The following is a 27,785-nucleotide window of genomic DNA, read 5'->3' as shown; positions in this document are numbered from 1 at the left end:
TTGGCAGCTGCTTTGCGTTGCTCCGCCTCCCGGTTGTGGCGCAGAACTTTCCCTCTGCTGAACGACAGAGCGCGGCGTGGGCGGTGCCTGGCAGGACTACGAGTGCAGGGCGGGGGGCTTTGTAAGGGGCGTGTATGTGCGCGCCTGAGGTCGATCGAGCGCCTCTCTCCACTGGTGGGGCGGGAGAGGGGCGGGTACGCGAGCGAGCAATGGAGGCCGCCGCCGCTTCGTTGCCTGGGCTTAAGCGGGAGTCTCCGCCGCCGCCGCCGCCGCCTCCTTCCGCGGGTGCCAGCAGCCGGGTCTGGAGACTTAGCAACTTGGTCATGGCCGTCTTCTTCGGACTCGCCGGGGCCGTGCAGGTCGGGGATGGTGCTGCGCTGGGCGTAGGAGGAGGGCGAGAAAAGTGTGCAAGGAGCAGCTTGGCTGTGTGCGGGTGGGCGAAGGTCGGTCGCAGGGTTGCAGCTGGCCGGTTTCCAGGGCAGGGCGAAGGGTAACGAGGAAAGGGCGTTCAGGATTGCAGCTTTGGAGAGGTTTGAAGCGGGACTGGCCCAGGCGGGAAGGGAAGATCGACCGCACACCTTTTTTTCATCATCACAGAAGGTGATGTAGAAAGAGGAGCATTCTTCTCTATTATGTTTATTTGGGGCAAAACGTATGCATAAACCTGCTCTCCCATCTCCACCGAAAAAAGCAACCATAATCCCGTCGTTAAAAGCAAGTTAGATGCATTAAAAAGTCACAGCATCTCAACACGAAACACATTGAAAACAAACAAAACCAAGAGAGCCAGGACTAACGCATCAGAATCTGAACAGGCATGAAACCAAATGCTTTCTGAAGATGAAAAGTCTTTTAAGTGGTGGCAGAAAACAAGTAGGGAGGGAGATAGATAAGATCTCTCAGGGCAGGGATACCATTTTATAAGGTGCCACCACAGGGAAGGCTCTCTCACATGCTGTCACACAACGCAGAAGGCAGGGGAGCAGGCAAGGGGGTCTGTTTATTTTCAAGACATGGGCAGATACAGATGGGAGGTGGTCTTTCAAATAGCTTGGTCCTAGGCTCCATCTTGAAGGGTTTTAATGACCACCTTCCATTATATTTGGGACAGTTGTTTACCTATGCAGTTCTGTAGCTTTTTTAAAAAGAGGAAAGAAGCTCCAGGTTACTTCTCCCTATCAGCAATCCACATTGCCCCTCAAGAACATCCTTCTTTGTTCCTGTTTCCCCTTCCCCCACCTTGTTGCCATTACTTAAATTGATTTAGTTCTGAAACTGGTTGTGATCAAGTCTAGTCTATTTCACTACTCCAATGATTTGGACAATACTTTAGGATAAACAGGTGACATTGGGGAAATAAAGCAATTTCTCCCCCTGCCACAGTGAGACTTCATTCTCCCCATTATATTTATGTAGTTTTCAAGCTATGAATGCTGGATTAGGAAATGTATCACTTACTAACAGTAAAGCAGAATCAGTCTTCTGCTCTAAAAACTGCCTAGGGGGAAACAGTATGTGCACAGTTTATATCTTCCTGAGTTGTTGTTTTGGTAAAATATGCAATTCATTTAGATCCTATTAGCAATCTGCTGACAGTACCTGAAAAAAAATACCGGTAGCTAGACTGTTGTCCTTAGTTCCACTAAGGCTGCAGCCCCAAACACATTTACTAGAGAATACCCCCCCCCCACACACACACACCTGTTTTCCTTCTGGATTTACTCTTGGGTACAGAAATGATCTAGAAGACAGCACTGGGTATATGTTCGGGATTTTTAATCTGCAAAATTCCACAGGTCTCTGCTTACAGTTGCCCATTTCACATTGAGCAAGGCTCACCAACAATTTATCCTGGAGTCTTGGATATGAATACTCAGGATTAACTGATTTACGGATCAGTTGGAAGGATTTTTATGCTATGCACAATTTAATGTTTTTAGCAATGTTTCCTGTCTTCTTTGTTGCAGGTCAATGACCCAGATCCAGGACTCTGGATAGTGAGTATAAATTCAGAGGCTATTACAAGTCATAGAGAACTTGACATTGTCGGAGGTGTCTTGTCAGGCAGCCCCATTGAATTTCAAGCCATGTCATCTGTCTGAAGTGCTTTTGCAGCTTGAGCAAAACTCCTTCTAATTGGCTTTGGGCTGTTGCTCAGTGACATTGTGTTCTAACATGATGCTTTATTTTTGTTGTTGTGGATTTACATTATATAAATATTTATAAAATAGCTTACAGATAAAACATCAGAATAGATTACAAAAACGACTGTAGAAGCAGCATAAAACTGCACAATATAATTAAAGAGTTTCAAGTGCTGGGGAAATAAGACTTGGTGCTAGAGATGCAGTAATTTTTACAAAACTTACCTGCTTTTTGAGGAACTTCATTCACAAAGTGGCTTACAATCTTCAATATCAGAGTAAGCACTGGGGAAACCTCCCTGGAGAGAGGGTTTCACAGGCACAGATTGCCACTAAGAACTCGGTTGGATCAGACCAAGGGCTCATCCAATCCAACATGCTGTTCTCTCAGTGCCCAACCAGATGCCTGAAAAGGCCCCTTTCCCCTTATCATCACATGCTTCACTTCAGATGGCACCTGGAGGACGACCTTTGATGATCTCAGTGAACTGGCAGGCTTGATTCTTAGGAATCCAAGCTTCAAGACATCCAGAGCTCTAAAGGCAAGCACAAGCTCCTTAAACTGTGTACAGAAGCAGGGCTGAAAACAGTGCCATTGGTTAAGCACCAGCAAGATATATTCCCATCACCTGGTCACCATTATAGTCCTTGCTGCTGTGCTTTGAACCAACGGCAGCTTCCAAACAATCTTCAGAGCAGCCCCTCGTATAGCACATTAAGGTAAAGGTACCCCTGCCCATACGGGCCAGTCTTGACAGACTCTGGGGATGTGCGCCCATCTCACTCAAGAGGCCGGGGGCCAGTGCTGTCCGAAGACACTTCCGGGTCACGTGGCCAGCGTGACATCGCTGCTCTAGCGAGCCAGAGCCACACACGGAAACGCCGTTTACCTTCCCGCTAGAAAGCGGTCCCTATTTATCTACTTGCACCCGGGGGTGCTTTTGAACTGCTAGGTTGGCAGGTGCTGGGACCGAGCGACGGGAGCGCACCCTGCCGCGGGGATTCGAACCGCGACCTTTCGATCGGCAAGTCCTAGGCGCTGAGGCTTTTACCCACAGCGCCATCCGCGTCCCCACATCCACGTCCCCACATCCGCATAGCACATTAGACTACTGTAATTTGGAGATTCTAGAGCACGAACCACCTCTGTCAAGGTGTGCATCACCTTTGACTGTGAAAGATGCTCAGTGCCACGGAGGCCACTGGGGCCTCTAATGACAATGCTGTAATTAAAACAACCCTCAAAATGCAAACCTCCTTTAGGGGCAGTCCAGCCTTGCCTAGAACAGATTAAATACACATCCTCCAGGCAACAGAACCACCAGCAGCAGTAAGCATCTCACTTGCAATCATCTCATCAGACTGCATTGTTCTCTTTGTATTGATGATGACATGGGCCGTTCCTTCAGCAGACTCTTTTGCCTTTATGAATAGTTTTGTGATCCAAGGGGCTGCCTTTGCACAAATGAAACACCCTTTTCCTTCCAGGATCTTGCACACTTTCTCTTCCTGGGAGACAAGCACCCATTCCTGCCTTATTATTCCTGGTGTGGTTATCTGGGGGCATCAGATTGGCTCTTCTATCTGTCTGGTAACCAGGATGGAGTATGTTGTCTTCCTTGTCCCTGCCTTCAATTTCTACTTAGTAGATTTGTTCTATCTCACTCTCAGGTTGCCTACTCTGTACCTGCAGCTCTCACACTGGTTGTTGGCCTTAGTCCACCAATTGCAGGTACAGTATTAGATTCCCTCTTCCAATCCCCAAATCAATTGGACCATTCACCTCTTCCTCTTAGTTATTTTAATTATGGTTATAATTTGAGGGCAGGGGAGGTCTTTGTGTCTTGCCTATGTTCAGACTACTATATAACTTTTATTTAGTTCCAAAGTACTGCTAGATGTTGTACAGAACAAATATGTAGTGAAGATGCTGGGTGGGGATATTAGACCTCAGATTCATTGATGGGAGCTCTTAAATGTTTCAAAACACCCTTCATTAGGATACACAATCTGAACAACGCATATTGTGCCTATTCATTTCCAACTTCTCCCTCCTACACATTTTTGGTGTTCCTCTAAAGGATCTTGGGTATGCTGAGCATTATTTCCCTTTTTATCATGCCACTGACATCCAGGCTGTTCTTTTTTCAAAGCTTGTTTATTTATAGGAATAGCTTGCATTACTTTTGTCCATTTCACTGAAATGCCTATTTTAAGTTTTTTGTTTTAAAATTACCTATGGTTTAATTTCGTTACTAACTTGTTCCAAATTAAGAGAAATCTGTATTTTTTGAAACACATTGTCCTATTTTACTATTCTTATTTCTCTCTCTCTCTCTCTCTCTCTGAATGATGAATTCTTCCATATCCTGATCGCTTTCTCCCAGATGTCGCATCTTAACCAATTATTTTCTCGAAGTCAAAACTTCATTTGTTGTGGCGTGTCAGCTGTTTCTTCTGCTTTCTGCAAAATAAAGTAATCTCTTGCATATATTAACTATTTGCTAAATCCAGTCTTTTTAGATATTTTATGCCTGCATGAAGGATCTCTCTTCTTGTTCTCTGCTTGATGATCTTTAGTACATACCAAATATAAAATCACTTGTGGCACAATCCTATGCATGTTCAGTTCAGTCAGCCAAACTCTGTAGAGAATTACAGTTTCCTCCTCCTTATTGTTTGAAGGCCTTCTGAAGAGACACATCCATGGAAAATGAATTCAGTAAGTCGGTAGATCCAGACTGTTAATTGAACTTAATTCCCACTAATCAGTGTGAACTAAATCAAGACTAACTTGTCCAGTTGGTTTCATCGGGACCTAAGTTCAACTAACTTGGGCTACAATCCTATTTCCACTTCCTAGGAGTAAGGCCCATTGAACTCAGTGGAGCTTATTTCTGAGTGGGCCTGTATGGGTTTGCACTGTTAGTTTGGAAATGTAAATTCTATTGAAATTTGTACCAATGACTTACCGCTTTCCTTAGACAATATTGTGTGGCGGAGTCTGTCAGATCTACATTCAGCTGCTTGTCTTGTGGGTTCTGCCATCTTGGGGTATTCCTTGTTTACTAATGCTCAGAAAAGCATCTTGCATGAGGAAGAAGGCAGGTATGTAATAATTTCTTTTTTTCTGCACAGTTTTCATATTGTCAACCTTCCACTGAAGTTAGAGGTTTCTTTTCAGCAGTCGGATTCTCACGAGACCCTAACTATAGGTCTGTTAAGAACCAGAAGCCAGCAGGCTAGCAGACCACCTCAAAAGCACAGGATTAAAGTTCTGAAATCCTTGGTTCAAATTCAACAGAGATGCAGTTGTGTCAAACTTCTCAACAAAAAGAAATCACAGCAGATTTTTCCTACAATCTGACCTCATTGTGACTGCATACAGCCCACTGGAAGCAGTACCATATAATTGGGAAGGGATAGGGACTCAAAATTAAGGAAATGTCACAACCCCCTGCCCTCCCATTCTCTCCTCTTCCTCGTCTTCCATTACTTTGTACATGTACTAAGCTACTGCCGCAGTGTTGGGCTTAGTGCTATGATAGCTTTAAAGTGAGAAACGGTTTGCTTTCCCCCAGAGAAACTGACATCTGACACTTCTTATGGTAAGTTTATTTATTCTTGTTCTTTGCTGAGTCTGCTTGCATATGATTAAATTTATGGACAACACATTTTAATAACTTACAATCTTTTTTAAAAACAGGGAGTTATTTGGTCTGTTGATTGTTACCGTCTGGATGAGCCTTTGTCGTCGTTCAGCCAAGTGAGCCTTTTAGCTATTTATAATATGTGGAAGAAATAGTCTTTACTCTATTGAAGATATGGTATAGCCTTCTTCCCTCAAAATGACTTTAGTTTTGTGATGTTTTAGTTTTGTGATTCGTTTTATACCTTAATGCCGTACGATTTTCAATTTACAGTGGTGCCTCGCAAGACGAAATTAATTCGTTCCGCAAGTTTTTTCTTCTTGCGAGTTTTTCGTCTTGCGAAGCACGGTTTCCCATAGGAATGCATTGAAAATCAATCAATGCGTTCCTATGGAGACCATCCGGGGACAGAGGGGAAGCGCCGCGCGCCTTCCCCTTTGTCCCCAGACCTGTTTAAAGCAAGGGGCGCGCGCCTTCCCCTCTGTCCCCGGTCCTGTTTTAAAGCAAGGGAAGGGGCAGCGGGGAGAATCGCTTCTCCCCGTTGCCGCCCCTTGGTTCAAAAGGGGTCCGGGAAGAGAGGGGAAGGCGCCTTCCCCTCTGTCCCCAGAGATTGCGGGGCTGGCAACGGGGAGAAGCGATCTTCTCCCCACCGCCCCTTGCTTCAAAAGAGGTCCGGGGACAGCGGGGAAGACGCGCTGCGCTTCCCCGCTATCCCCGGAGTTTGCGGGGCAAGCTTCGTTTTGCGAAACCAGCCCATAGGGAAATGCGTCTTGCGAAGCGGCTAAGAAAACGAAAAACTCCTTTCGTCTTCCGAGGCGTTCGTCTTGCAGGGTACCACTGTACAAGTCTGTAAACTTGAGCATGTTCAAATAGTTTGCATTTTTCTATAAAGCATAATTTATAGTTATAATTCAGCATTTGTATTCCAGTTGAGGTAAACGTAACTCTCAGCATATAAAGGAGTGATTAATCATATTTCTTTGGGGGGGTAGAATAGTTGTTTCCCACACCGCCCCAACTTGTGCTTGAGCAAAGCACCCAATTTTCTTCTCATTGCAGCCCCCGGAAAAGCTGCTCCTGGGTTATGTGGGACCCTCTGGAGCAGCGTGGTTCAGGGGCTGCAGGAGGTAAGGATTGGCAAAAATCAGCTACTGTGCCTTTGCAGAAATACTTTCTGGTAGCACAACCCCACCATTGGGTGCAGCCCCATAAAGTTTCAGATAAAAATCTTTTTTAAAAAAAATAATAGATGAGATTTCAACAAGTTGGTTAAGTTCCTGTTAATTCGACTTGATTTTCAGTAAATCGTCTTTCCTTTCCTTACAGAAATTCCCTGGGTGGGGTTCACTTGGCCATTGCAATCTTCCTCTCCCTTTCCCCCTTTGTAATGTGGCTGTACATCTACATGAATGCAGAGATGCGAACATCCTGGCCATCTCACTGTAAAACAGTTATTTAAGAAGGTGGAAATGAAGCAATCGGTGTTCTAGCGCCTATTTGCCCAGCTCTGATTTGTCAGCTGTGCCAAATCAACAGTGATCACAGCCATGGCTGAGATCAGTTTGTTCCTTTCAGAGTCCGATTTTAAATTGTCTGTTATGTTCTTGAATGCTGGAAACTGGAGCACAATTAGAGTGGAATTTTCTGGATCCTGGTCTAGATTTTCAAGGAAAGAATATATCTGCAATAAGGCCACATGGGTTAGGGCTGCATTAACTACAGGCCCTTGGTACCTGCAAGGGATTGGATCAAATGAAATAGGTGCTTCTGTGGGAGAAGCTGGAGTCTAGAGGTGATTTGAACTTACTGCTGAAACCAGCAGAGCTGAAGCTGCAGAACAGCCTTGAAGGGACAGCAGTGTTTGTATGTTTTACAGACTGTAATTAAAACTACTTGTAATAGAACAACTGGGTCTCTGAGCAATCTGTCTGGATTTGCGTATGAATTTTACTGTCACACACCCCACCTACTTCATTTGGACATATCTGCAGAGCACATTACAATATCCTGATGATTAGCTTGCAGTCCTACAAAGATGTGACAGAAAGCAGAAGCTGTAGTGTGTCTCAAGTAAGGCTATATAGGTAAAGAGAGAGCATAATAACCCATCAATTTCTTTGCTAGAAGCTACTAGCAAAGTGAAATGCAAATACTATGATCTGTAATATTATGAGTCTTGCTTTTGGTCCAGCCTTCAAAGAGGGTATGATAATCAGAGTTGAATAAATATGCAATTATTCACATTTTAAACAAAAGATGCCCAGCCACTAATTTTTATTTTACGTTTGCAAATTTAAATGTATGCATTTCTAATTATAGAAATATTTATAAATTTTCAACTAAAAAAAATACATGGTATATTAAATAATTTACACACCAACATTCTAAAATCAGAAATATATATATATAGAACAAAGGCCCAACACTGAATCAAATGTAATTGATTACATTTCCACACCTCACTAAGCAGTGCAGACATTTAGTTTGCTTGACACTTCAAGTTGAAGATGCCAATCCGTGGGCTGAAATGAGCTTCAGGCAAATAGTTACTCCAGCATAGTGCACAATGCATTAAATAGTAATCAGACCTAATACAATCATCTGTGAAAGGTCTGATAACCTTTGTAATGCATCACTCGATCTAGAATCCTTCCTCTTCCTTCTAATACCATCCTGTCATGATAGACATGTATAGTTCCAAAAGCATGGCTTTCTGGAGGAGTTTCTATAATGCCATCAAGAGTAACATGGTGAACTCCATAAGAGTCTAAACAGTATCCACCAAAATGAAGGTGGCCTGCAAGAAAGCACACCACAGAGTGATGCGAGTGGATGACAGAAAGGGCATCTTTATAATTCCAAGCCAGGGCGACATCGCTTGTAGAATTGGGGTGGATGGGTATGTGCCCTGCAGCGGAGGAAGAGAGGCAGTCAAAACAGATGAAATTTCACAGTTGTTAACACGGCTCTCCAAATGCTAAAGCTGCTGAGTTCTGCAGAATCTGGCAGCTTCTGCTGAAAATGGCTATATAGTATTCTCTGCAATGTTCACAATTAGACAGGCACCTGAAGTCATTTTTAAGCAAAATTGTTACGAACAGATGTTATGAGCTGAAGGTCCTTGATTCACATGATAGACCAATCATGATGAGATCATTGAGTAGCAGGTAGAAAATTACAATTTCTTATGTTTGAGCACCAATCTAATATGGAAGTAATAAAACCGAGATACTTTATAATTAACCTGTGCCCCCCCAACGTGTTACTGGACTAAAAGGACCATTGGATGTGCTGTCTTTGGCAGATAGGGAATTGTGGTCCAACACCTTCTGGAAGTTCACAAGGTTAACTAGCCCTTCTTTACGGGGTAGTTGTAAAGGTACTAAAATAATACATGTGACACATTATGAATACTTAGGAAAGCGTTACTTGCACAAACTGAAACTGAATAAATTTAACTATAATAAATGTATCTAAAATAAAGCAATATATATATGTGTGTTCCTCACTTTGATGCACACACAAAGAGTACATTATACTTTGAATAATACTTATACTGTATCTCGCCATTTAGACATCCTTGTAGAGATGTGGAACTGGGAGAAACAGGAGTAACTAGTCCACATTTTCCAACTATCCTGTATTTCTTTTTTGAGAAAACAGCTCAAACGTACTTCAGGGCTTAAAAGAATAAAATGGAAGCAAAACTGGAGGCCTGATTCTCTCTGTCATGGGTTTGCAAGGTGACATGAGCTTTGTTTTTCTTTTTTCTTTTTTTGGAAGATTTATATTCAGGTGTTCAACTGAGTGATTCTAAAAGCAGCTTAAAGCAAATTGTGAAACCCACACACAACCTAGCAGTGCTTGGTCCTATGGTCAATTAGATGAGGCCACAATGCACTTCTCTTCAATGCCAGGGCAACAATCAGTTGGAACGGAGTATTCTCTCTGGCACAAAGAGGGAAGCAAACTCCCCACGGCTGCTGCTTCCCTAGTGGATAGAGCCAGTCTGGTGTATCCCTTCCTGTGATGTTCTTCCTGGTGTGCAACCTCCCACTGGCCCTTAATCTTCTGGTTGGCAGAGTATACTTTATGAAGAATGAAGTATTGTGATCAAAACCCACTACCCTAACTTTTAGCATGTGTCAGCTAAAGCAGTAGAATAAGATGAAGGAAACCCTCAGTCTTTTGCCTCTAGTTCTAATGACTGAGCAACCCTCTCGTAAGGCGCTTTTTTCTAAGGAGCGTTCTATTGCTTGTGTTCCAGGAACTCGAAAGGAACCTGATTTCCCTGTACTGTTTACCAACAGCCAGCACCATTCCTTTCATAACCTCTGATTTACACCCTCTCCTTAAGGGACGATGATTTGCAAGATCATAAATTGGACCTGACTGTGTACCAAGTTCAATTTGTTTTGCAGAGCACCGTGTGGCCAAGCACACACGATCCATTTTTAATTTGCATGCTGTAGCTATTCCTGTAGACCTCAACCTATCCTGAAAATGGATCTAGCCCACATAATGGCAGAATCAGACCACTGTGAGATGAACAGCATTCGCTCCAAAGGCAAATTTTGGGGGTGTGACTCAGGCTTGAGCAATGGCTTGTCGGAATTGTAAAAAGCAGAATTCCATGAGATATACTGTGATATTCTATTACAGTTGCTGTGCCTTAAAAAGTGAAAAACGAAAAAGTCTTACCCATAATTACAACTCTTTCTTGATTTTTGTCAGCATATGTAAGGACTTCATCAAGCCAATCCAGCTGTTCTTGACTGAATCCTCCATTGAACTGCACAAACTGACGTTCAACAAGACCTGTACAAAAAGAAAACCTAATAAAAAACCTCACCAAATAAGCCATTTATATTTTAGGTTACAAATGTGCATTTTAGAAAAATATGCATTTTCTCCCTACAGGGACTTTTAAGTTAACCTCATTCTTAAGAATAAACTAGCATTCAATGCAAACTTTATAGATCAGTAAAAATACTTTCTTTAAAGATAAACATAACAGGTATTCCTGTTCTTTAGCATGAAAAAAATGACCACACATGTAGTTGTTTCTACAAATTTTGCATCGCTATGAAAGGGTATGTGGCTGTGCTAACGTATTGCCAAGTCTAGATTTAAAGCTTTCCCACACATTCTAGGAAAGAAGAGATCCTATTTGTACACAACATGTCTCCATGATGACTTTTATGTATGGGGAAGGGCCATGGGGAACCTTTGCAGCTCATAGGCAAGTACTAGCCATGCATTTTCAGATATTCATCTCCGTTCCAGATATTACTACTGCTTACTGTAGTGACTTGCAGTGTACAAATTGCAAGTTATTTTTCCAGTAATGTTTAAGAAAGTCCTAACAATCACAAGGAAATCATAGCTCAACAGGCCAAAATATGAATGAGCCTCAAGGATGCCTACACACAGCACTCCACTCTTCCCTTTGCACAAGTGAGTCAACCAGCCAGGAAGTATTCAATTAAACGAGTTTGATGTTAGGTGTACACTAGAAAACTGTGGTTAATGGTTTCAAACCAAGCCATTGCATAAAGCCATGATTAAAGTTGGGTTCTTAACCTGGCTTTCCCCCAAGCTGTTAACCAAGCTTTCATGGTTGACAAAGAAAGGAAACGATAGTTAAGTAAAGACTTTGTGGCTTGCTTTCCAGTTTGCATAAAGGAAATAACAATGCAGCTGTATGCAGAGCCACGAGGCTCATATTGTGGCTTAGGAAGCTATGATTGTTTGTACTCAGCCTATTGCTCCCAACCAGGAAACAACCAACATTCTGTAAATCCCTTTAAATCATACATCCTCAATCCTGTAGTCAAAGCATTTGATTCCCCATTTCTGCAAATTAGAATGTTACCATCTCCTGCTTCCTCCAAAGTATGCTATATATATGTAAACATTTGAACATATTTGCATACATTCAAAATGTCATATTGAACATACCTGGCCTACATTCAGGCATTAAACAGTTACTCTGAGATAAGTTCTCTATCCTTTCAGGGGATTACATAAATGCCATTAATGTACAGCCCTGCCCACTGCCTAGCCTAATCTGGTAGAACTTTTTGTGTAGAAAAACTGCCACTCAAAACTGAATGTTCTTCTGTTGTAGTCCCCTTCCACACACTTTTTAAGTCAGAGAAATACATGCAGATGTGTTCATTTTTCTGAGTGGCAGGTCCCTCAGTGTAGCACAAGGCCAGGTGCTACCTCAATGTGAATCTGGAAACATACAAAAGCCCTGCTCAGCACAATACAGTACCTGATGGACTATTCAGATTCTCATTTTGATTTTTTTCTCGCAGTAGTTTTAGAGAATCTTGATATTTTTTGGTAGATGTGTCCCTCCCCAGAATACTTATATCATAAGCATCAAGGATGACAAATCGAAATTTAGACATCGGGCAAAATTGATATGCATAATAGAATTCTGAAGCATCGTCACCAGTGGAACTCTGGTCTCTATAAGAATTGCTAAGAAAAGTCTGTTCTTGTAAGTACTTGGTGTTCAGTGCAGAATCTACTAGATAGTCTCTGCTGAAGTTGTAAAATTCATGGTTGCCCCATATATGATGGACTGGGGCCTTGAGCTTCTTAAATTCTTCCAAGACTCTTCCCAGTGCTGTCTCTGACATCTTAAGTTCAGCATTGCAGCCATCAATGATGTCCCCAAATTGTAATACGAACTGTACATCTGTTCTATTCCAGTCTTCGATTGCACTCTGGAGGTGACATAGGCTATGCTTATAATATCGCCTGTTCAGTCCGCAGAAATCATAGCCATCTTCTCGATCAGCATACTGAATATCTGCTATGACTCCAAAGGAGAAGAGTGCCTCAGAAGTTGTGGCTCCTTGTGTACAGCTACAATTATTATCGTCATCCATAACTGCCCATATGTCCTGCCAAAATGTAGCACAAAGAAAGAAAGAAAAGGATTTTGTTCAAATACTAAACTGGTAGTGAGGGGGAAGTGTGGGTGCCTAAGAATGTGTTACTCAAATATAGCTTTTAGGCGGCATTAGCCGTCTTTTGGAGAAGCTAGACTTCTATAAAGCTGACAGAATAAAATGTAGCCATCCTGTACATATGTACTCGGATTAGGAGCAAGTTCTACTGAACTGCTGAGTAAACATGCAGAGGAATGGGCTGCACCGGATTTAGGGATGTCAGTGCTTTGAACCACTTACACTAAGAATTGAAGCCTATAGGATTTGGCAAGTTACCTGCCGGCTTATAAATCTGCAGAAAACCACCACCACAACCCACACATCTGTCTGCCTAGCCCTATAAACTCACTAGAGGAGGGAGGGGAAGTGTCTGGAGAACCCGCCCAACATCGTGACTATGGAAACGAGACACATACCCACACCACTCACCTCCCTTTAAAGAAGCAGACCGGGGAAACCAAGTCCTCTTCTGAGGCAAAGCAGTGAAAGAAAATTAATCTACTCTCTGAGCGTCATTTCATTTCCTGATCCATTTGCCCCTCCTCCTTGCTTGCTGCCTTCCCTCCGCCATAGAGAAATGGAAATATTTTTTACAAGATGTCCTTTTAAGGTAGGCTGTGAGTGGAACCAAGGAGGCAATTCTAGCGTCACAATCAAACTGTTTATAGAGACGAAACTTCCTGGTTATTTTTCAATACTCCCTCCCCTCCGTCTCAGTCACTCGAGGGTCGGAAGCAACTGAGAAATGGGAAGTTTGGGCGAAGCTGTGATCGGGTCGCAGAGAGTTTGTGCTGTATTTTAAATGGGTTTTTTTTTAACACTTAAAAACAACAACTTGTCCTTGCAGATGCCAATGCAAGTCTTATCCTCACATTGCGGCTGGGAAGGGCTGAGATGGTGGCTCAGGACGGCTGTGCATCGCAGCCCCGACTAAGAAGCAGATCAGGCTCTTCAAAAACGACTGACCGTCTCTGGCTCGAGGGCTGGCGGAAGACACGAAAGGAAACCATTCTGCCCCCTGCGTAACTGAGGTGACATAACTGCACGACTCCCGCGACCCAAAACCCTCCTTCCTCCCGGTTTCAATGAAAGCCAACACCCCGCTTCCGGCGTGCTTCCGTCACTTCCTGTTCCGAAAAGCGTTTCTCCCTGACACTTCCGTCGAGCTAACTTTCCGAGAGACGAAATTCTAGAGCTGAATGCAGCACTGTCCCTATGAGCACTTCCGGGTCTACTTCCTCCCCCCCCACACACTCTTACAATCCCGAGCTAAACACACGTAGTGATGCCAAGGGATAAGGCGAGCGTGCTCTTTGTCCATGGATAATTTTTTTGAAAGGGCGACGGCGAATTCAGTTGCTGGCGAATGCCAGGTTTTCCCCGGAAATCCAGCCTTTGTCACTACTCTTGCTCTTTCCTAGTTCTATGGGCTGCAGGAGCGTGGCTGGACAGGGCGGGCGGGAAAGAGGATGGCGGCGGCGGCGGCGACCCGGCTTCGTCCTCTGGCGGTTTGGGGTCTCCGAGCCCCTCCGCCGCGCTGGCCTTCCCTTCGCTGTCGTGCTCAGCCCTTGGCTACAGGGCCGCCGGGGGATAAGCCGCGGGAAGGGCCCAGCAAGCCTGGGGTGAGCCAGTCCCGCTCCAGGGGGAGCCGCTGCTCCTGGGCGCATCCAGGGAAGAGCAGGGGCGCCTTCTTCCGGGGGAGCTGCGGGGCAGGGCGGGGAGGAGGCGTACGTGGAGGCCTTGAGGGAGACAGATTATTTTCGGTCTGCTTGATGGTGCCGCTTCTCTTGTCCGGCCGCTGCAGGGCTGCGAAGTGACGCCCAGATGCACCCCCTTTTGCATTTCCGCTTAAGTAGTGCAGGCGGAGCTACTTCTCGCCCCCCGCATGGAGGAGAAGCGAGAGCCCCTGCATCTCTTTTCCAAATCTTAAGTTGCTGCTTTTAGCTGCGCTGGGTTCAAGCGGTTGTCTGCCTGAGCCGGTTACTATATAGGCAGTGGTTCTCAACCTCTTTTTTCATGCCTAGGCATCTCTAAAATCCTGATGCCCTCCCCCGTGACATATAATTCTTATTTTTCAAAAAGTGAACTTCTGTTCACGTGGAGGAAGCCTAAAAGGTCGCCCCTGACCTTTAGGTCCAGTCACGGACGACTCTGGGGTTGCAGCGCTCATCTCGCTTTACTGGCTGAGGGAGCCGGCATACAGCTTCCGGGTCATGTGGCCAGCATGACTAAGCCGCTTCTGGCGAACCAGAGCAGTGCACGGAAATGCCGTTTACCTTCCCGCCAGAGCAGTACCTATTTATCTACTTGCACTTTGATGTGCGTTTGAACTGCTAGGTTGGCAGGAGCAGGGACCGAGCAACGGGAGTTCACCCCGTCGCGGAGATTCAAACCACCGGCCTTCTGATCAGCAAGTTCTGATAGGCTCTGTGGTTTAACCCACAGCACCACCCGTGTCCCAAAAGGTTATTGTTGATGTTGTTTAGTCGTGTCCGACTTTGTGACCCCCATCGACCAGAGCACACCAGGCACTCCTGTTTTCCACTGCCTCCCCTTTAAAATCAAATTCCCCCCCTGTGGGGCGTGTGCCCCACGTTGGGAACCACAGCTATACAGTAAGCCTGCAATTTACGCTATGTTCTGGGGATCACGCCTAAAGCTGAAATCACTTATAGTCAAATGGTTCAGTGGTGGGTGGAATTGCCAAAGTTTCCCCCATCCCAGACACCCATCCCCTTTTTATTATATATTTATTTAGCCAAGCGTGTAAAACGGAATGTGCACAAGTGAATTGTGTGTAAGTTGCATGCTTACTGTACCATATATCGATTAGGGAAATGTTGAGGAGATGGAAGGTGCAAGAAGACCGAGCTTTTGCTTACCGAAACAAGGTAGTGACTTGGAAGTTGAATGAGGAAGTTGGCTTGGTGAGCAAGTCTTTTATTTACATGTGCACTTCTTTTTCCTCCTCTTTCCCAGTAGCCTGTAACTTGGAAGACTCTGGCAATTACTTGTGCTGTTGGAGGAAGTCTGCTAGCAGCAATGAAGTTCTTCAAGAAAAAGAAAGAAGAAAGTATGTAAAACTTAATCGTGTCTATTGTAGAGTCATTTTTCACCCTGCTGCACAGATGCAAAGGCTTTGCGTTCTTTCTTGCCTGTGTGAATATTTTGCGGATGTAGCTCACTGAGTGCCTATCCTCACTGCCCTTACCTGTGCTTAAGGTCTAAACTATTACGTGAGAAAAGGTTTTTGATCCTAAGAGATCGCTTCTCCTAGCTTTTACCCAGCAACTTTCTTACCCCTCTCTTGTTAAGATGAATCCCTTAATGCTGTAGTTGATGCAAAGGTAGGAGAACTACTACCATGAAAATATATGGTAAAAGATAAAAAAGCAGTGGGTCCCAAATGCATCGTGGGTGTGAAAATATTGATACCTGCAGTAGATGTTTTCCGATAACTGTTTTCAAAGTCACTAGAATTGCTTAAAGAAGCACCTGAGTATTATGAAGTATAGCTAGTGAACTTTTTAGTTGATATTTGCTTCTGACAAGGCAAAAAGTACTTCTAAGACAAAAGGGAGGGATCGTGTCCCAAAGCATGTTCCAAATCCCTTGGGTGAAGAGGCAACTAGAGAAGAGAAAAATGATTTTGAAATGATTGAAGGCTTTGCAGGTAGATTCTGAGAGAGGCTGAAAACTCCCAGTCTTACTGACTCTTTCAGATGTTGATTACAGTTAGATTTCTGGTTGTCATTTTGAAACTTGCAATCAAGTACCTGACATTGCTTGCATTTATTTTGTAACACTTATTTCCCCTTGCCGCTTTTGGCTTTTTTCTTGTCATTTAACACACACACACACACACTCCACTTCAAGATGCTGGACTTTACCTACCAAAGACTTTTTTCGAAATGACTGAAACACTGGACTTGATTGATATTTGGAGAGTAAGGAACCCTCTGGAGAGAGAGGGAACCTTTTTCTCTGAAGCAAAAATGACATGGACAAGGATCGACCAAATTTGGGTAACTAGTAGCATGGCGCCAAAGATAAAAAAAGTAGAAATCTGCCCAAAGACTTGCTCCGACCATAATGCTGTGAAGATGGAGATGAAACTAACAACAACTGGAACCTTCAGATGGAGGATGAATGACGCCCTATTCAGAGATGAAGAGATCTATAAGAAGGCCCAAAAAACTCTGAAAGACTATTTTGAGATAAATTTCAGAACTGATGTGGAGAAAAGAATAATTTGGGACGCAAGCAAGGCCGTGATGCGAGGTTCCCTAATACAACAAAATTCCATAAAGAGGAAAAAGCAGAATGAGAGGAAAGAAAAACTTTTGGAAAAGATAAAAGAAGGTGAAAAGAAATTGAGGTCTAAACCAAAGTCTCATGAGATTTTGAGAGAAATAAAGTACTACCAGACGCAATATATGGAATTGATGAATCAAGAGATAGAATGGAAAATAAAGCAAATGAGACAAAGAACATTTGAATCGGCAGACAAATGTGGGAAACTTCTGTCATGGCAACTGAAAAAGAGACAAAAATTGAATACTGTGACAAGTTTAGAAATGGAGGGAAAAATTATCCACAAACCAAATGAGATAAGCAATTGCTTTCAAAGTTTCTTCAGGAAACTATATGCACAAGGGCCAGTTAATGAGCAGGAAATAGAAGAATTTATTAAGAAGTATGGATTACCAAAGATCTCAGATCAAAGTAAAATGATCCTGAATGAGAAAATAACAGGACAAGAAATAGAGGGTGCCATTCAGAATATGCAATTGGGAAAATCTCCAGGACCAGATGGCTTGACGGCTAGATACTACAAGGCACTGAAGGAATGGATAATACAACCATTGAAGGAGGTCTGTAATGAAATTTTGGAAGGGAAAGGGGCACCCGAATCGTGGAAAGAAGCTTTTATCTCACTTATACCGAAAACAGAGACTGAAAAGAACCAGGTTAAAAACTACCGCCCTATATCATTACTTAATGTGGATTATAAAATTTTTGCAGACATTTTAGCAAAAAGACTGAAGAGAGTGTTAATAGGGGAGATTCACAAGGACCAAACAGGCTTTCTTCCAGGGAGACATATGTCGGACAATGTGAGGAACATTATAGACATTTTGGAACTGTTGGAAGTGAACATTAATAGAAAGGCGGTGTTAATTTTTGTGGATGCGGAGAAAGCCTTTGATAATATTTGTTGGACCTTTATGAAGAAGAATCTCCAAGGGATGGGGGTAGGCCAAGGTTTTGAAAATGGTATAGGTGCTATATATTCTAAGCAAAAAGCAAAGTTGATTGTGAACAATGTGGTTACGGAAGAAATACCTATAGAAAAAGGTACACGACAGGGATGCCCAATATCCCCTTTACTTTTTATAACAGTCCTGGAGGTTTTGTTAAACATGATTAGAGGGGACCAATTGGTTAAAGGAGTTCAGGTCGGAGCCAGAAATTACAAACTAAGGGCATTTGCAGATGACCTGGTATTGACTTTGCAACAGCCAGATAATAGTACCAAAAGAGTATTAGAATTAATTGAGATATTTGGTCAAGTAGCAGGATTTAAACTGAACAAACAAAAAACTAAAGTGTTGGAGAAAAATCTAGCAATGGCAGAAAAAGAGAAGTTTCAGAGTGAAACAGGTTTAGTAATAACAAAAAAGGTGAAGTACCTGGGTGTGAACTTGACTTCTAAAAATGTGAATTTATTTAAAGACAATTATGACAAATGTTGGACAGAAGTGAAGAAAGATCTAGAAACATGGTCAAGGTTGAAACTTTCCTTGTTAGGCCGAATTGCTGTCATTAAGATGAATGTATTGCCTAGAATGTTGTTTTTATTTCAGACACTCCAGATCTTGGACAAGATGGACTGTTTCAAGAGGTGGCAAAAAGATATATCTAAGTTTGTCTGGCAGGGCAAAAAACCCAGAATAAACTTTAAGATTTTAACTGCTGCAAAAGATAGAGGGGGGTTTGCCCTGCCGGACCTGAGACTTTATTATGAATCGGCAGCGTTCTGCTGGTTGAAACAATGGCTGCTTCTTGAGAACACAGACATTTTGGATCTGAAAGGGTATGACAATAGATTTGGTTGGCATGCATATATATGGTATGACAAGGTAAAAATACATAAAGGTTTCAAGAACCATATTGTCAGGAAAGCACTATACAATGTTTGGATAAGATACAAAGATCTACTGGAAAGTAAAACTCCCAGGTGGCTATCACCAATGGAAGCTAAAGAGACAAAAAAACTTAATATGGAGTCCAAATGGCCAAAATATTGTGAAATCTTAGAGCAAGATGGTGAAAGGGTTAAATTACAGAGTTATGACAAATTAAAGTCTAAAGTACGAGATTGGTTGCATTACCTTCAGATAAACGAGGTATTTAAACAGGACAGGAAAATAGGTTTTCAGATGGAGAGGTCGAAATTAGAAACAGAATTGTTAGAACCCAATACTAAGAACTTGTCAAGAATGTATAATTTGCTGCTGAAATGGAATACACAAGATGAAACAGTAAAATCAGCTATGATCAAATGGGCACAAGACATAGGTCATGACATTATGTTTGATGACTGGGAAAGGTTATGGAACACCGGTGTTAAGTTTACGGCTTGTAATGCATTGAGAGAAAACATAATGAAAATGATCTATAGGTGGTACATGACCCCAGTCAAACTTGCAAAAATTTACCATTTGCCCAACAATAAATGTTGGAAATGTAATGAGACTGAAGGTACTTTCTATCACCTTTGGTGGACCTGCCCGAAGATTAAAGCCTACTGGGAAATGATCTATAATGAAATTAAAAAGGTCCTTAAATGGACATTTTCTAAAAAACCAGAGGCTTTTCTCCTGGGCATGGTGGGCCAATTGGTGCCAAGGAAGGACAGAATTTTTTTCATGTATGCTACCACAGCAGCAAGAATTCTTCTAGCAAAGTATTGGAAGACGCAGCAGCTACCCACTCTGGAAGAATGGCAAGCGAAGGTGATTGACTACATGGGAATGGCAGAGATGACCGGCAGAATCCGTGACCAGGGGAGTGAGACAGTGGAAGAAGATTGGAAGAAATTTAAAATATATCTTAAAAATTGTTGTAACATTGAGGAGTGCTGAGATGTTATGGTGTTAAGAAACAGAGAATTGCAGCTGTAAATCATAAATTTAAGGAAATTATAATGAAGATGAGTCAATTAATTAAATGGAGGGTTGCTGTGAAAAGGTAAAAATAAGGATGCAGAAAAAGGGAGGTATGGGGAAGTCCGGGAAGTAAGGTGAAGGAAAATAAGTTTATGAAATTATACATGTTTATTTGTTTGTATGTTTTGTTCTGTTTTATTGTTTGTTTTTAATACATGTTTGGAAAATTAATAAAAATTATTTAAAAACAAAACAAAACAAGATGCTGGACTTTACCGATACAAATCTATAGTTAATGGAGCACCCTCATCTACAGTGAGCATGGTGATATCAAGAGTATTGGGTGGGAGTGCGGAACTCAAGCCAGATTCTAGTAGTAAAGAGCGATACAAATTTAGCTGTCATAAAGGAAATGTGGGATGGGGGAAGAATATAGTTGCAGCTTTGATTTCAGTGCTATAGAATCTCTTAAGCTGGAATGGTAGGCAGGTAACCTTCCACTGTGGTTTGATTTCAGAGGCAGAGAAGGAGCGGAAAAGGGCTCTTGGAAAGCCATTGCTGGGAGGCCATTTCTCACTCGTCGATCACCATGGGCAGCCCAAATCGGATCATGACTTTCTGGGCCAGTGGGTGTTAATCTACTTTGGTTTTACACATTGCCCTGACATTTGCCCAGAAGAACTGGAAAAAATGGTTCTTGTCATCGATGAAATTGGTAAGCAAGCCATACTGAAGCCCAAACTCTCCCTGAAATAACTCTTGATAGAGAAGAATCTCATTCTCTTCTCTAGGTTAATAATGTTTTTAGCCTATGTTGCTCAGACAGTGGCAGATTTATATAGGTCTGCAATGTTTGCACAGAATTACCCCCTCTCCCCTTAGTTATTAATATACATTGTTAATTGAGAAGATGCCTCTGAAATGTGACTACCAACAATAAATTGCTATTGTTGAAATCATATATTTTAGTCGGTTGCATTGCTTCCGCTCTTCATTTCTCCTACTCCTTATTTAAAGTCAGTGGTAAGTAGGTCCATTACAGCATGGGTGGCCAGCACAATGCCTGCGAAGACCTTCATTGGTGGCCCTGAACAGGTGACATAGGTGGGGCTTTGTTCTCATAGAGCTTAGTCTGAAATAGACAGTGGGGAAAATAGGAGGGTAGGAGGGGAATGCAAGTATAGGGATGAAGTAATGTGATCAGAAGCTCGTGTACTGAAAAGTTGGCTGCAGAAAAAATGGCTTTTGAAGAACAGGAAAGAGTTGGCACCAGGCCCAAGTTCTGGGAGGGGGTTCCACTTGCAGGGGGCAGCAAGGAAGAGAGGGCCAGTCACTTAAGGAAGCAGGAAATCTTTAATTAGCTGTAAGTGATAAAAGTTGGAGGAGCAGGGATCATGTAAGACAGATAATTACCAGCAGTTGTGTGGGTAAAGGGACCCCTGACCATTAAGTCCAGTCGCTGACAACTCTGGAGTTGTGGCGCTCATTTCACTTTATTGGCCGAGGGAGCCGGCGTACAGCTTCCAAGTCATTTGGCCAGCATGACTAAGCCGCTTCTGGCAAACCAGAGCAGCGCACAGAAATGCCGTTTACCTTCCCGCCGGAGCGGTATCTATTTATCTGCTTGCACTTTGATGTGCTTTTGAACTGCTAGCTTGTCAAGAGCAGGGACCGAGCAATGGGAGCTCACCCCGTCGCGGGGATTCGAACCGCCGACCTTCTGATCAGCAAGTCCTAGGCTCTGTGGTTTAACCCACAGCGCCACCCGAGTCCCACTAGTTGTGTAGTTGAAGCCTGTAAATAACTTAAGTAAATAAAGTAAAGTAAGTAAAGATGACTTTACGCTGGTAATGGAAGGGGGATAAGAAGTAATAAAATATTTTGTGTAAATTGGTAGAATATGAAGTCACGTACTGTATGGAATGGAGCTCTGCCTTTTTGAGACCTGAAACTACCTGCCTTAGTAAAAGGGAACTGCTGCCCCCTAGTGGCAGTATTTTCATTTCACTGTGTGTGGATAGCATCTCCTTGTGGCATATGAAAATTCGATTCATCTGCTGCTGAAATGGAATTTCATATTCATTTCTGGAGTTCTTGTCAAAGTGTATGGGCTGGTATTCTCTAGTGCACCTGCTAGAATGTTTCTTTACTAATAGAATATACAGATTACAATATGGAGCTTATTGGATGCAACATATTTCTTTTGAAAGGAACTAGATTTATGGGTAATAGCTAAACTTCTTCAGGTAGAGCTACTTTTCCTACACAATATTCTTGAAATGACAATATTCCTTTTTAAATCACTTACACTTATTTCCCAGTCTTTTCCTGTTATTATGCAGTGATTCCATCTCCCTGGCTGCCATCTTGTGCCCTGGGACCTGCCCTGCTGGAGGGCAGGTAATAAATTTCATAATAATTAAAATGTACATTTTTAATTTTCCATTTTACCCATTAAAATTTCTGCAGAAAATAACCAGTGTTTAAACACTGTGAATAGATACAGACTGTAAATATTATATGCATAGGTTGTTTTAAATATATATATAAGAATCTGAGTGCGTAAATATATATTCCTGTGCATTAGGCCTTCAAGCTGTGGCCTGTAATAGGGGTCCCTGAACAATGGTTTTCAGTCTTTTCAGGGCCCTCATTTAACTTCAGCCTGAAAAACAGGGCCTGTTTTTAATTTCACCTTCTATTGATTTTTCATTGATTACACATATATGTACCTCAATGTACTCTATTTTATGGGTTTTAAAAGACCGATAAAATCCAGATAATCTCTCTGTGCCCATCCTTCTCCATACCTACTTCAAAAGAATATTGTGGTGCCATGGATGTACCAGGTCATCCCTTGACCTATTGAGCCAAATCTCACCTGTTTCACACCACTGATAAGAGGGGAAGCTTATGAAGTATTCATCAAATGTTGGCCATGAGCCTGAATAGCTTCCTCTCTGGTACAGGCAACAGGTTCATCATTTAGAAACATAAGAAGGGGCTGCTGGGTCAGGCATCCTAGTCCAGCATCCTGTTCTCACAGTGGCAGCTATAGTTGCAACTGTATTAAAACAGCTAGGGCATGTGTTGCAACTGATAGGAGGACCCCAATATTTAATAAAGCATCCACATTACATTGCATTTTATGACCTGGAACACAAAAGTAGCCTTGAGTCACTTAGTGGGATATTAACTATCATGCTTTATGGTGACAGATGAGATCAAGTCTCTGCCAAACATCACTCCGCTCTTCATCACGATTGATCCAGAGAGAGACACGAAAGAAGCTATTGCCACATACGTTAAAGGTAATGTTAACCTCCATATCTGGTATTGTACTAACTCCCTATACACCCAGCTTTGTAGAGCTGAATAGCTTTTCCAACAGTGGAAGAGGGTAATAATTTGGGCCCTCATCTTTAATGTCAGCTGATCTAACTAGCTCCATTTCTGTTCAAGAGTTTTCACCCAAGCTGATCGGATTGACGGGTACGAAAGAACAGATTGACGAGGTGGCTCGAGCCTATCGTGTCTATTACAGCTCTGGCCCAAAAGATGAAGATAATGATTACATAGTGAGTAACGTTTTTGCATATGTTACAGATTGATAACGCTAGTTGGCTCCACAGAAAAGATTTTGAACTTTCCAAATGGACAAGGCGAATTTAGGGGGAGTTTCTCAAGTAAATCTCTTCTAAAGGAGAGAATCGGAGGAAACCTACAAGAGGATGGGGAAATGGAGGGGTGGAAGTGTTTCCTAGCTGTGGGAGTTTTATAGGGTTTTGGGGTGTGTCTGAAAAATATCTGGAGTTGGAGCAGCTGGCTTGTAGTTGAGTAATATTTCTGAATAAGGTGAGAGGAGCAAAGTTGTAAAAGCTAATAGGCAATTGTGAGCAAGCGTTACTGGAGGAGAGAATACATAGTCTGTTCATAATGAGAAGGCTTTCCATGTGAGACCGCAGTGTTTCTTCATTTGCCTTTTTCTGTCTGCTACAAGAGCTCAGAGGTATCCTTTTTCGTATGCAGGGAGGCAGTTACTGAAAAGTGCCCATGTTTAAATTGATCTGAAAAACAGCCTGGCAGTTAGAAGTAGGCCTCAATAGGAGTCTTGGAGGTTGGTGTTGCTGTGTAAAGGTGCAGGATCCAAGCTTGCCTTTTCTTATTAGCTAGTCCTGATTGAGCCATCATGTGGTCTGAAAAGCCCAGGTATGCCCTCTTTTATCACAAGCCAGCTTCCCTTCCCAGAATACTTAATGTGAATTCTGTGTGGGGTGTTATTTTTCATGCAAATTATTAAAACACAATTTTGCCACTAGAGGGAGCTAGACAGCAAATGACACATGCCTTACCTATGTCTTGTTCGGCTAATCTGCCTATGTTGTTTCAGGCAGCATTTTTAATTGACCTAGATCTTAATGACTGTTCTTTAGAATCTAGTTATTCCAAAGTGCCAGCTTTGTGTTGGTCCCACTTCCCAAAAGTCAGTCCTGTTGACAAAATGAGATAGTGACACAACATGAATGTTTACCTATGATCAGTATTGACTAAGAGTAATATCTGAATTGGCCTCTGCCCTGTCCCGCCAGAGAATATTTCAATATTGCTCTTGTTCTTCGGTAATCTGAATGAGTAAATTCAAATAGAGTGGTGTGTCTGCCCTGTCTTCTTGAATTTCCATCACATGATGAGCAAGGGCTGTCTCTGTGATGTGAGAAAGAGCCATGGGGTCTTTGCATTTTCCTGCTTCCAAGAGGGATTCCAATAGGAGACCATTGAGTTGCATTGGGAGGGATCATTCTCTCCGCTCCCCCTCAGAGAAGAGGTTTATTCTTCACCGGAACAGAGAAGAACCTTGCATGTCATGTGATACAGGGAACTTATGGAGGATCTTGAATGCAGAAGGCCAGTTCTGTTTTAAAAATCCTTAGTCTGCCATTAGCTCTTAGTGGAAGTTTGGATTCCATGGAAGAGCCTTGCTTTTTTAGAACACACACACACACACACACACACACACACACACGGTTCTCAAAAAGCAAACTCCTATGAGGTTTGCGGGATGTGGCTGCTTTCACGGCCCTCTTTTATCGCTTGCTCTCTTTTAGTTCTATTGTCAAGTAAAGAGCCACTGTTTGAGGCACTTCTAGGCTGTCTAACAAGCTCTTGGTTTTAGCATGGCAGTTTGATCATTCTTGTGGGTTACCGCTGACCTGCTAACCTAACCCTCCTTTCCACTCTATCCCCAATTTGTCTTGTGTGTTTTCTGCAGGTGGATCACACCATCATAATGTACCTTCTTGGACCAGATGGAGGCTTTGTTGATTATTTTGGGCAAAACAAGAAGAATTCTGAGATTGCTGCTGCAATTGCTGGACACATGAGACAATATAAACAGAGCTAGGAGGTGGAAGGTTTTGCGCTAGAAAGCAGGGAAGCTGCATATCAGGCAGGCTGGTCCCATGACACTAAAATGCAGCCAGTAACGTGCCAGGGAGATCTGATTAGTTGGATGAAGTGTTGCGGGAGTAATCTGTCTTGGCAATTTTCTTAAGCACTTGAATTCTCAGCTAAGGCTATACCTACGGGCTAAGACTCAAATGGATTAAATAAGGAGCTGGACATCATACAGCAAAAGTACTTGACCAAATATTTTTCTCTGAATGTGCCTTCCTTCTTAAAGGCCTTTAGGGATGACGCAGAGGAGGTCCCAGTGAGAGGGTCACCACCGCTCAAATACATTCACAGGAGCATTCACATCTTTCCCCACTCTTGTGTGCATTTGTGCTGTGCTGATGCACGTAGAGTGGGCTGCTAAGTTGAACTGTGCTCAAGGTATCAGTCATGAGGAGGCTTGCTTGGTATCTCTGTGTCTTTTGACTCAGTCCCACGGCTTCAACATCGCTTCCAAAACTTTCCTGACAGGCGTAGGAGCTGGGTTTTTTGCCTTTTTGAAATGATTATGGTAAGGGTGGTAGCTATATTGATCATGGATTATTGATCAGGTAAAGTGGCATTTAATGCACAGATAATGAAATAAAGTGGAAGAAACCTAGAGCCTGTGTTCTTTGAAATCTCACATCAATTAAAGTGAATTTCTCTCTCCGAAGTATGTACCACCTGTTTCCTTCGCATGTTTTTCCTACTCCTTAAAATTGAATGAACTGAAACAAAACTGGCAGCTATAGGACACATGGATGAATATGGTTGTATATCATGCACATTTAAATCTGTCAACAGTAGAAGGGGCATATCCCCCCCTCCCCCATGCAGCACTTTTCAGGTGGCACACTAAAATAAGCAAGCCTTTACCCTGACTTTAGAGTGGTAGAATTACTTTTTCTTTTCTTTTTTGTAGCCAGCTTCCTAGTTAATGAATTCTGTACCTTATATTCATAGGGAGGAAATGTTCAAGTAATTAGAATAGATAAATTTCTCTGAGTAAACAGGTTGTATCTTATGATACAGAATAGTGGCAGGAGGCTGCTGTGCATCTTGCTCTCTCCCCGCCCCCACTTCAAGTCTGCTTATGGATTTCTGTTTTGCGTATGCTGTGCGTCAAAGAGTTCTTGGGGAATGTGCCTGGGCCAATTCCCCCCTCTGGAGAAAGTACTGTAATGTAAGAAGATTCTCATATATCTGAAATATCTTCTCTGCATCTGAGATACTGGATAGATTAAAGGAGACATTGCCTTTTTTCCAAGTGTCCACCAAGAATTTCCTTGGGTCAGTTTGCATGAAGTGCTTTTGTGACTTTGGCAGAATATAACCTTCATTCTCAGCTGTTCTAGGCAGAGGCAGCTCTTTCTCCTACTTTACTCTCTCTCTCTCTCTCTCTGTGTGTGTGTGTGTGTGTGTGTGAGAGAGAGAGAGGGAGGGAGGGGGAGAGAATTGCCAGAAAAGTAGGTAACTTAAGTTTTGCTTTTTATTTACTGTGTGCGCGCACACATCAGTCTACTTTGAAGGTACATTGCCAACGCTGCAGAGTGCAAATATCAACATCATATGATGTTTTAGAGATATTAAATTTGCTGCTGGCTGTTGGAAAATAGCTTGATGTGCCTGATCTGCCCTGTGAATCCCAGATTTGCATTCCATTTTAAAACACAGCGCACAAAATGGGAAGGATGTAGAAGCATAGAGCAACATGCCGGGCAGAAAGCGTGGTGGCTAAGGAGAGATCGCTCAGCTTGTGGGGTGGGAAGGAGAATGGACCATGGCTATTAATTATCAGCTGAGCTAATGGAGGAGAGGGCTATCAAGTCAAAAGCCATGGTGGCTAAGCTCTACCTCCATGGTCAAAAGCAGTAGCGCTTCTGAATACCAATGGCTGGAAACCACAGCAATCGGGAGAGTGTGTTCCTGTGCTTGAGTTATGCTTGCTCATTTCCCACAGGAATCTCATTGGCTTCTTTGAGAACAGGATGCTCGCCTAGATGGGGCATTAGCCTGATCTAGCAGGCTCCTCAGGGACGCAGGTGGCGCAGTGGGTTCAGCCACAGAACCTAGGACTTGCCGATCAGAAGGTTGACTGTTCGAATCCCCGCGAAAGGGTGAGCTCCCATTGCTCAGTCCCTGCTCCTGCCAACCTAGCAGTTCGAAAGCACGTCAAAGTGCAAGTAGATAAATAGGTACCGCTCCAGCGGGAAGGTAAACGCTGTTTCCATGCGCTGCTCTGGTTCGCCAGAAGCGGCTTAGTCATGCTGGCCACATGACCCGGAAGCTGTACGCCGGCTCCCTCGGCCAATAAAGCGGGATGAGCGCCGCAACCCCAGAGTCGGCCGCGACTGGACCTAACGGTCAGGGGTCCCTTTACCTTTTAGCAGGCTCCTCACGTTCTTACAGCATGCCCTA

At 43.0% G+C, this 27,785-nt stretch overlaps 3 protein-coding genes across 13 annotated transcripts; 2 read left to right on the top strand and 1 right to left on the bottom strand.

The window, feature by feature from the left end:
• The first annotated feature begins 72 nt into the window (after positions 1-72).
• TMEM220 (transmembrane protein 220) lies at positions 73-7,701 on the top strand. 9 transcript variants are annotated; one of them, XR_013391841.1, is made up of 7 exons: positions 94-443; positions 1,968-1,997; positions 3,816-3,876; positions 5,129-5,252; positions 5,726-5,752; positions 5,851-5,910; positions 7,121-7,198. XR_013391841.1 is itself a non-coding variant. In XM_077924269.1 (7 exons), exons 1-7 carry the CDS (start codon positions 135-137, stop codon positions 7,180-7,182), a joined length of 714 nt encoding a protein of 237 aa, XP_077780395.1. In that variant the 5' UTR covers positions 105-134; the 3' UTR covers positions 7,183-7,701. The 9 variants fall into 9 exon arrangements, 7 of the variants coding, with proteins under 7 accessions (XP_077780398.1, XP_077780399.1, XP_077780393.1 ...); XR_013391842.1 differs by lacking the exon at positions 7,121-7,198 and adding an exon at positions 6,854-6,915; XM_077924269.1 differs by lacking the exon at positions 5,726-5,752 and adding an exon at positions 6,854-6,921 and having other exon boundaries at positions 105-443; positions 7,121-7,701.
• On the bottom strand, positions 5,742-14,062 carry ADPRM (ADP-ribose/CDP-alcohol diphosphatase, manganese dependent). Of its 2 annotated transcripts, XM_077924266.1 has the most exons (5): positions 13,192-14,062; positions 12,075-12,714; positions 10,496-10,612; positions 8,415-8,702; positions 5,742-7,821 (listed from the first exon to the last, which is right to left on the bottom strand). In XM_077924266.1, the coding sequence occupies exons 2-5, from the start codon at positions 12,697-12,699 to the stop codon at positions 7,766-7,768; spliced, it is 1,086 nt and encodes a 361-aa protein (XP_077780392.1). In that variant the 5' UTR covers positions 12,700-12,714; positions 13,192-14,062; the 3' UTR covers positions 5,742-7,765. The 2 variants fall into 2 exon arrangements, with proteins under 2 accessions (XP_077780392.1, XP_028572920.1); XM_028717087.2 differs by lacking the exon at positions 5,742-7,821 and having other exon boundaries at positions 8,052-8,702; positions 13,635-14,062.
• A 134-nt stretch (positions 14,063-14,196) lies between these two features.
• Positions 14,197-26,047, top strand: SCO1 (synthesis of cytochrome C oxidase 1). 2 transcript variants are annotated; one of them, XM_028717090.2, is made up of 6 exons: positions 14,197-14,384; positions 15,745-15,835; positions 20,452-20,649; positions 23,153-23,245; positions 23,397-23,512; positions 25,204-26,047. In XM_028717090.2, exons 1-6 carry the CDS (start codon positions 14,232-14,234, stop codon positions 25,333-25,335), a joined length of 783 nt encoding a protein of 260 aa, XP_028572923.2. In that variant the 5' UTR covers positions 14,197-14,231; the 3' UTR covers positions 25,336-26,047. The 2 variants fall into 2 exon arrangements, with proteins under 2 accessions (XP_028572923.2, XP_028572924.2); XM_028717091.2 differs by having other exon boundaries at positions 14,244-14,384; positions 15,742-15,835.
• Positions 26,048-27,785: the final 1,738 nt, after the last annotated feature.

Source organism: Podarcis muralis, chromosome 2 (assembly GCF_964188315.1).
Source record: "Podarcis muralis chromosome 2, rPodMur119.hap1.1, whole genome shotgun sequence".
Taxonomy (NCBI): Eukaryota; Metazoa; Chordata; class Lepidosauria; order Squamata; family Lacertidae; genus Podarcis; species Podarcis muralis.
This window is presented reverse-complemented; position numbering and strand designations above follow the sequence as displayed.

Coding starts and splice junctions, on each gene's coding strand:
- TMEM220 (XM_077924267.1), top strand. CDS start 135: ATGTGCGCGCCTGAGGTCGATCGAGCGCCTCTCTCCACTGGTGGGGCG. Junction 444..1,967: donor CTGTGTGCGGGTGGGCGAAG/GTCGGTCGCAGG, acceptor TCTTTGTTGCAG/GTCAATGACCCAGATCCAGG. Junction 3,877..5,128: donor CCTTAGTCCACCAATTGCAG/GTACAGTATTAG, acceptor CGCTTTCCTTAG/ACAATATTGTGTGGCGGAGT.
- ADPRM (XM_077924266.1), bottom strand. CDS start 12,699: ATGGATGACGATAATAATTGTAGCTGTACACAAGGAGCCACAACTTCT. Junction 10,613..12,074: donor GAATCTGAATAGTCCATCAG/GTACTGTATTGT, acceptor CTTTTTGTACAG/GTCTTGTTGAACGTCAGTTT. Junction 7,822..8,414: donor TCGAGTGATGCATTACAAAG/GTTATCAGACCT, acceptor ACATCTTTGTAG/GACTGCAAGCTAATCATCAG.
- SCO1 (XM_028717090.2), top strand. CDS start 14,232: ATGGCGGCGGCGGCGGCGACCCGGCTTCGTCCTCTGGCGGTTTGGGGT. Junction 15,836..20,451: donor CAAGAAAAAGAAAGAAGAAA/GTATGTAAAACT, acceptor GTTTGATTTCAG/AGGCAGAGAAGGAGCGGAAA. Junction 23,246..23,396: donor TATTGCCACATACGTTAAAG/GTAATGTTAACC, acceptor TTTCTGTTCAAG/AGTTTTCACCCAAGCTGATC.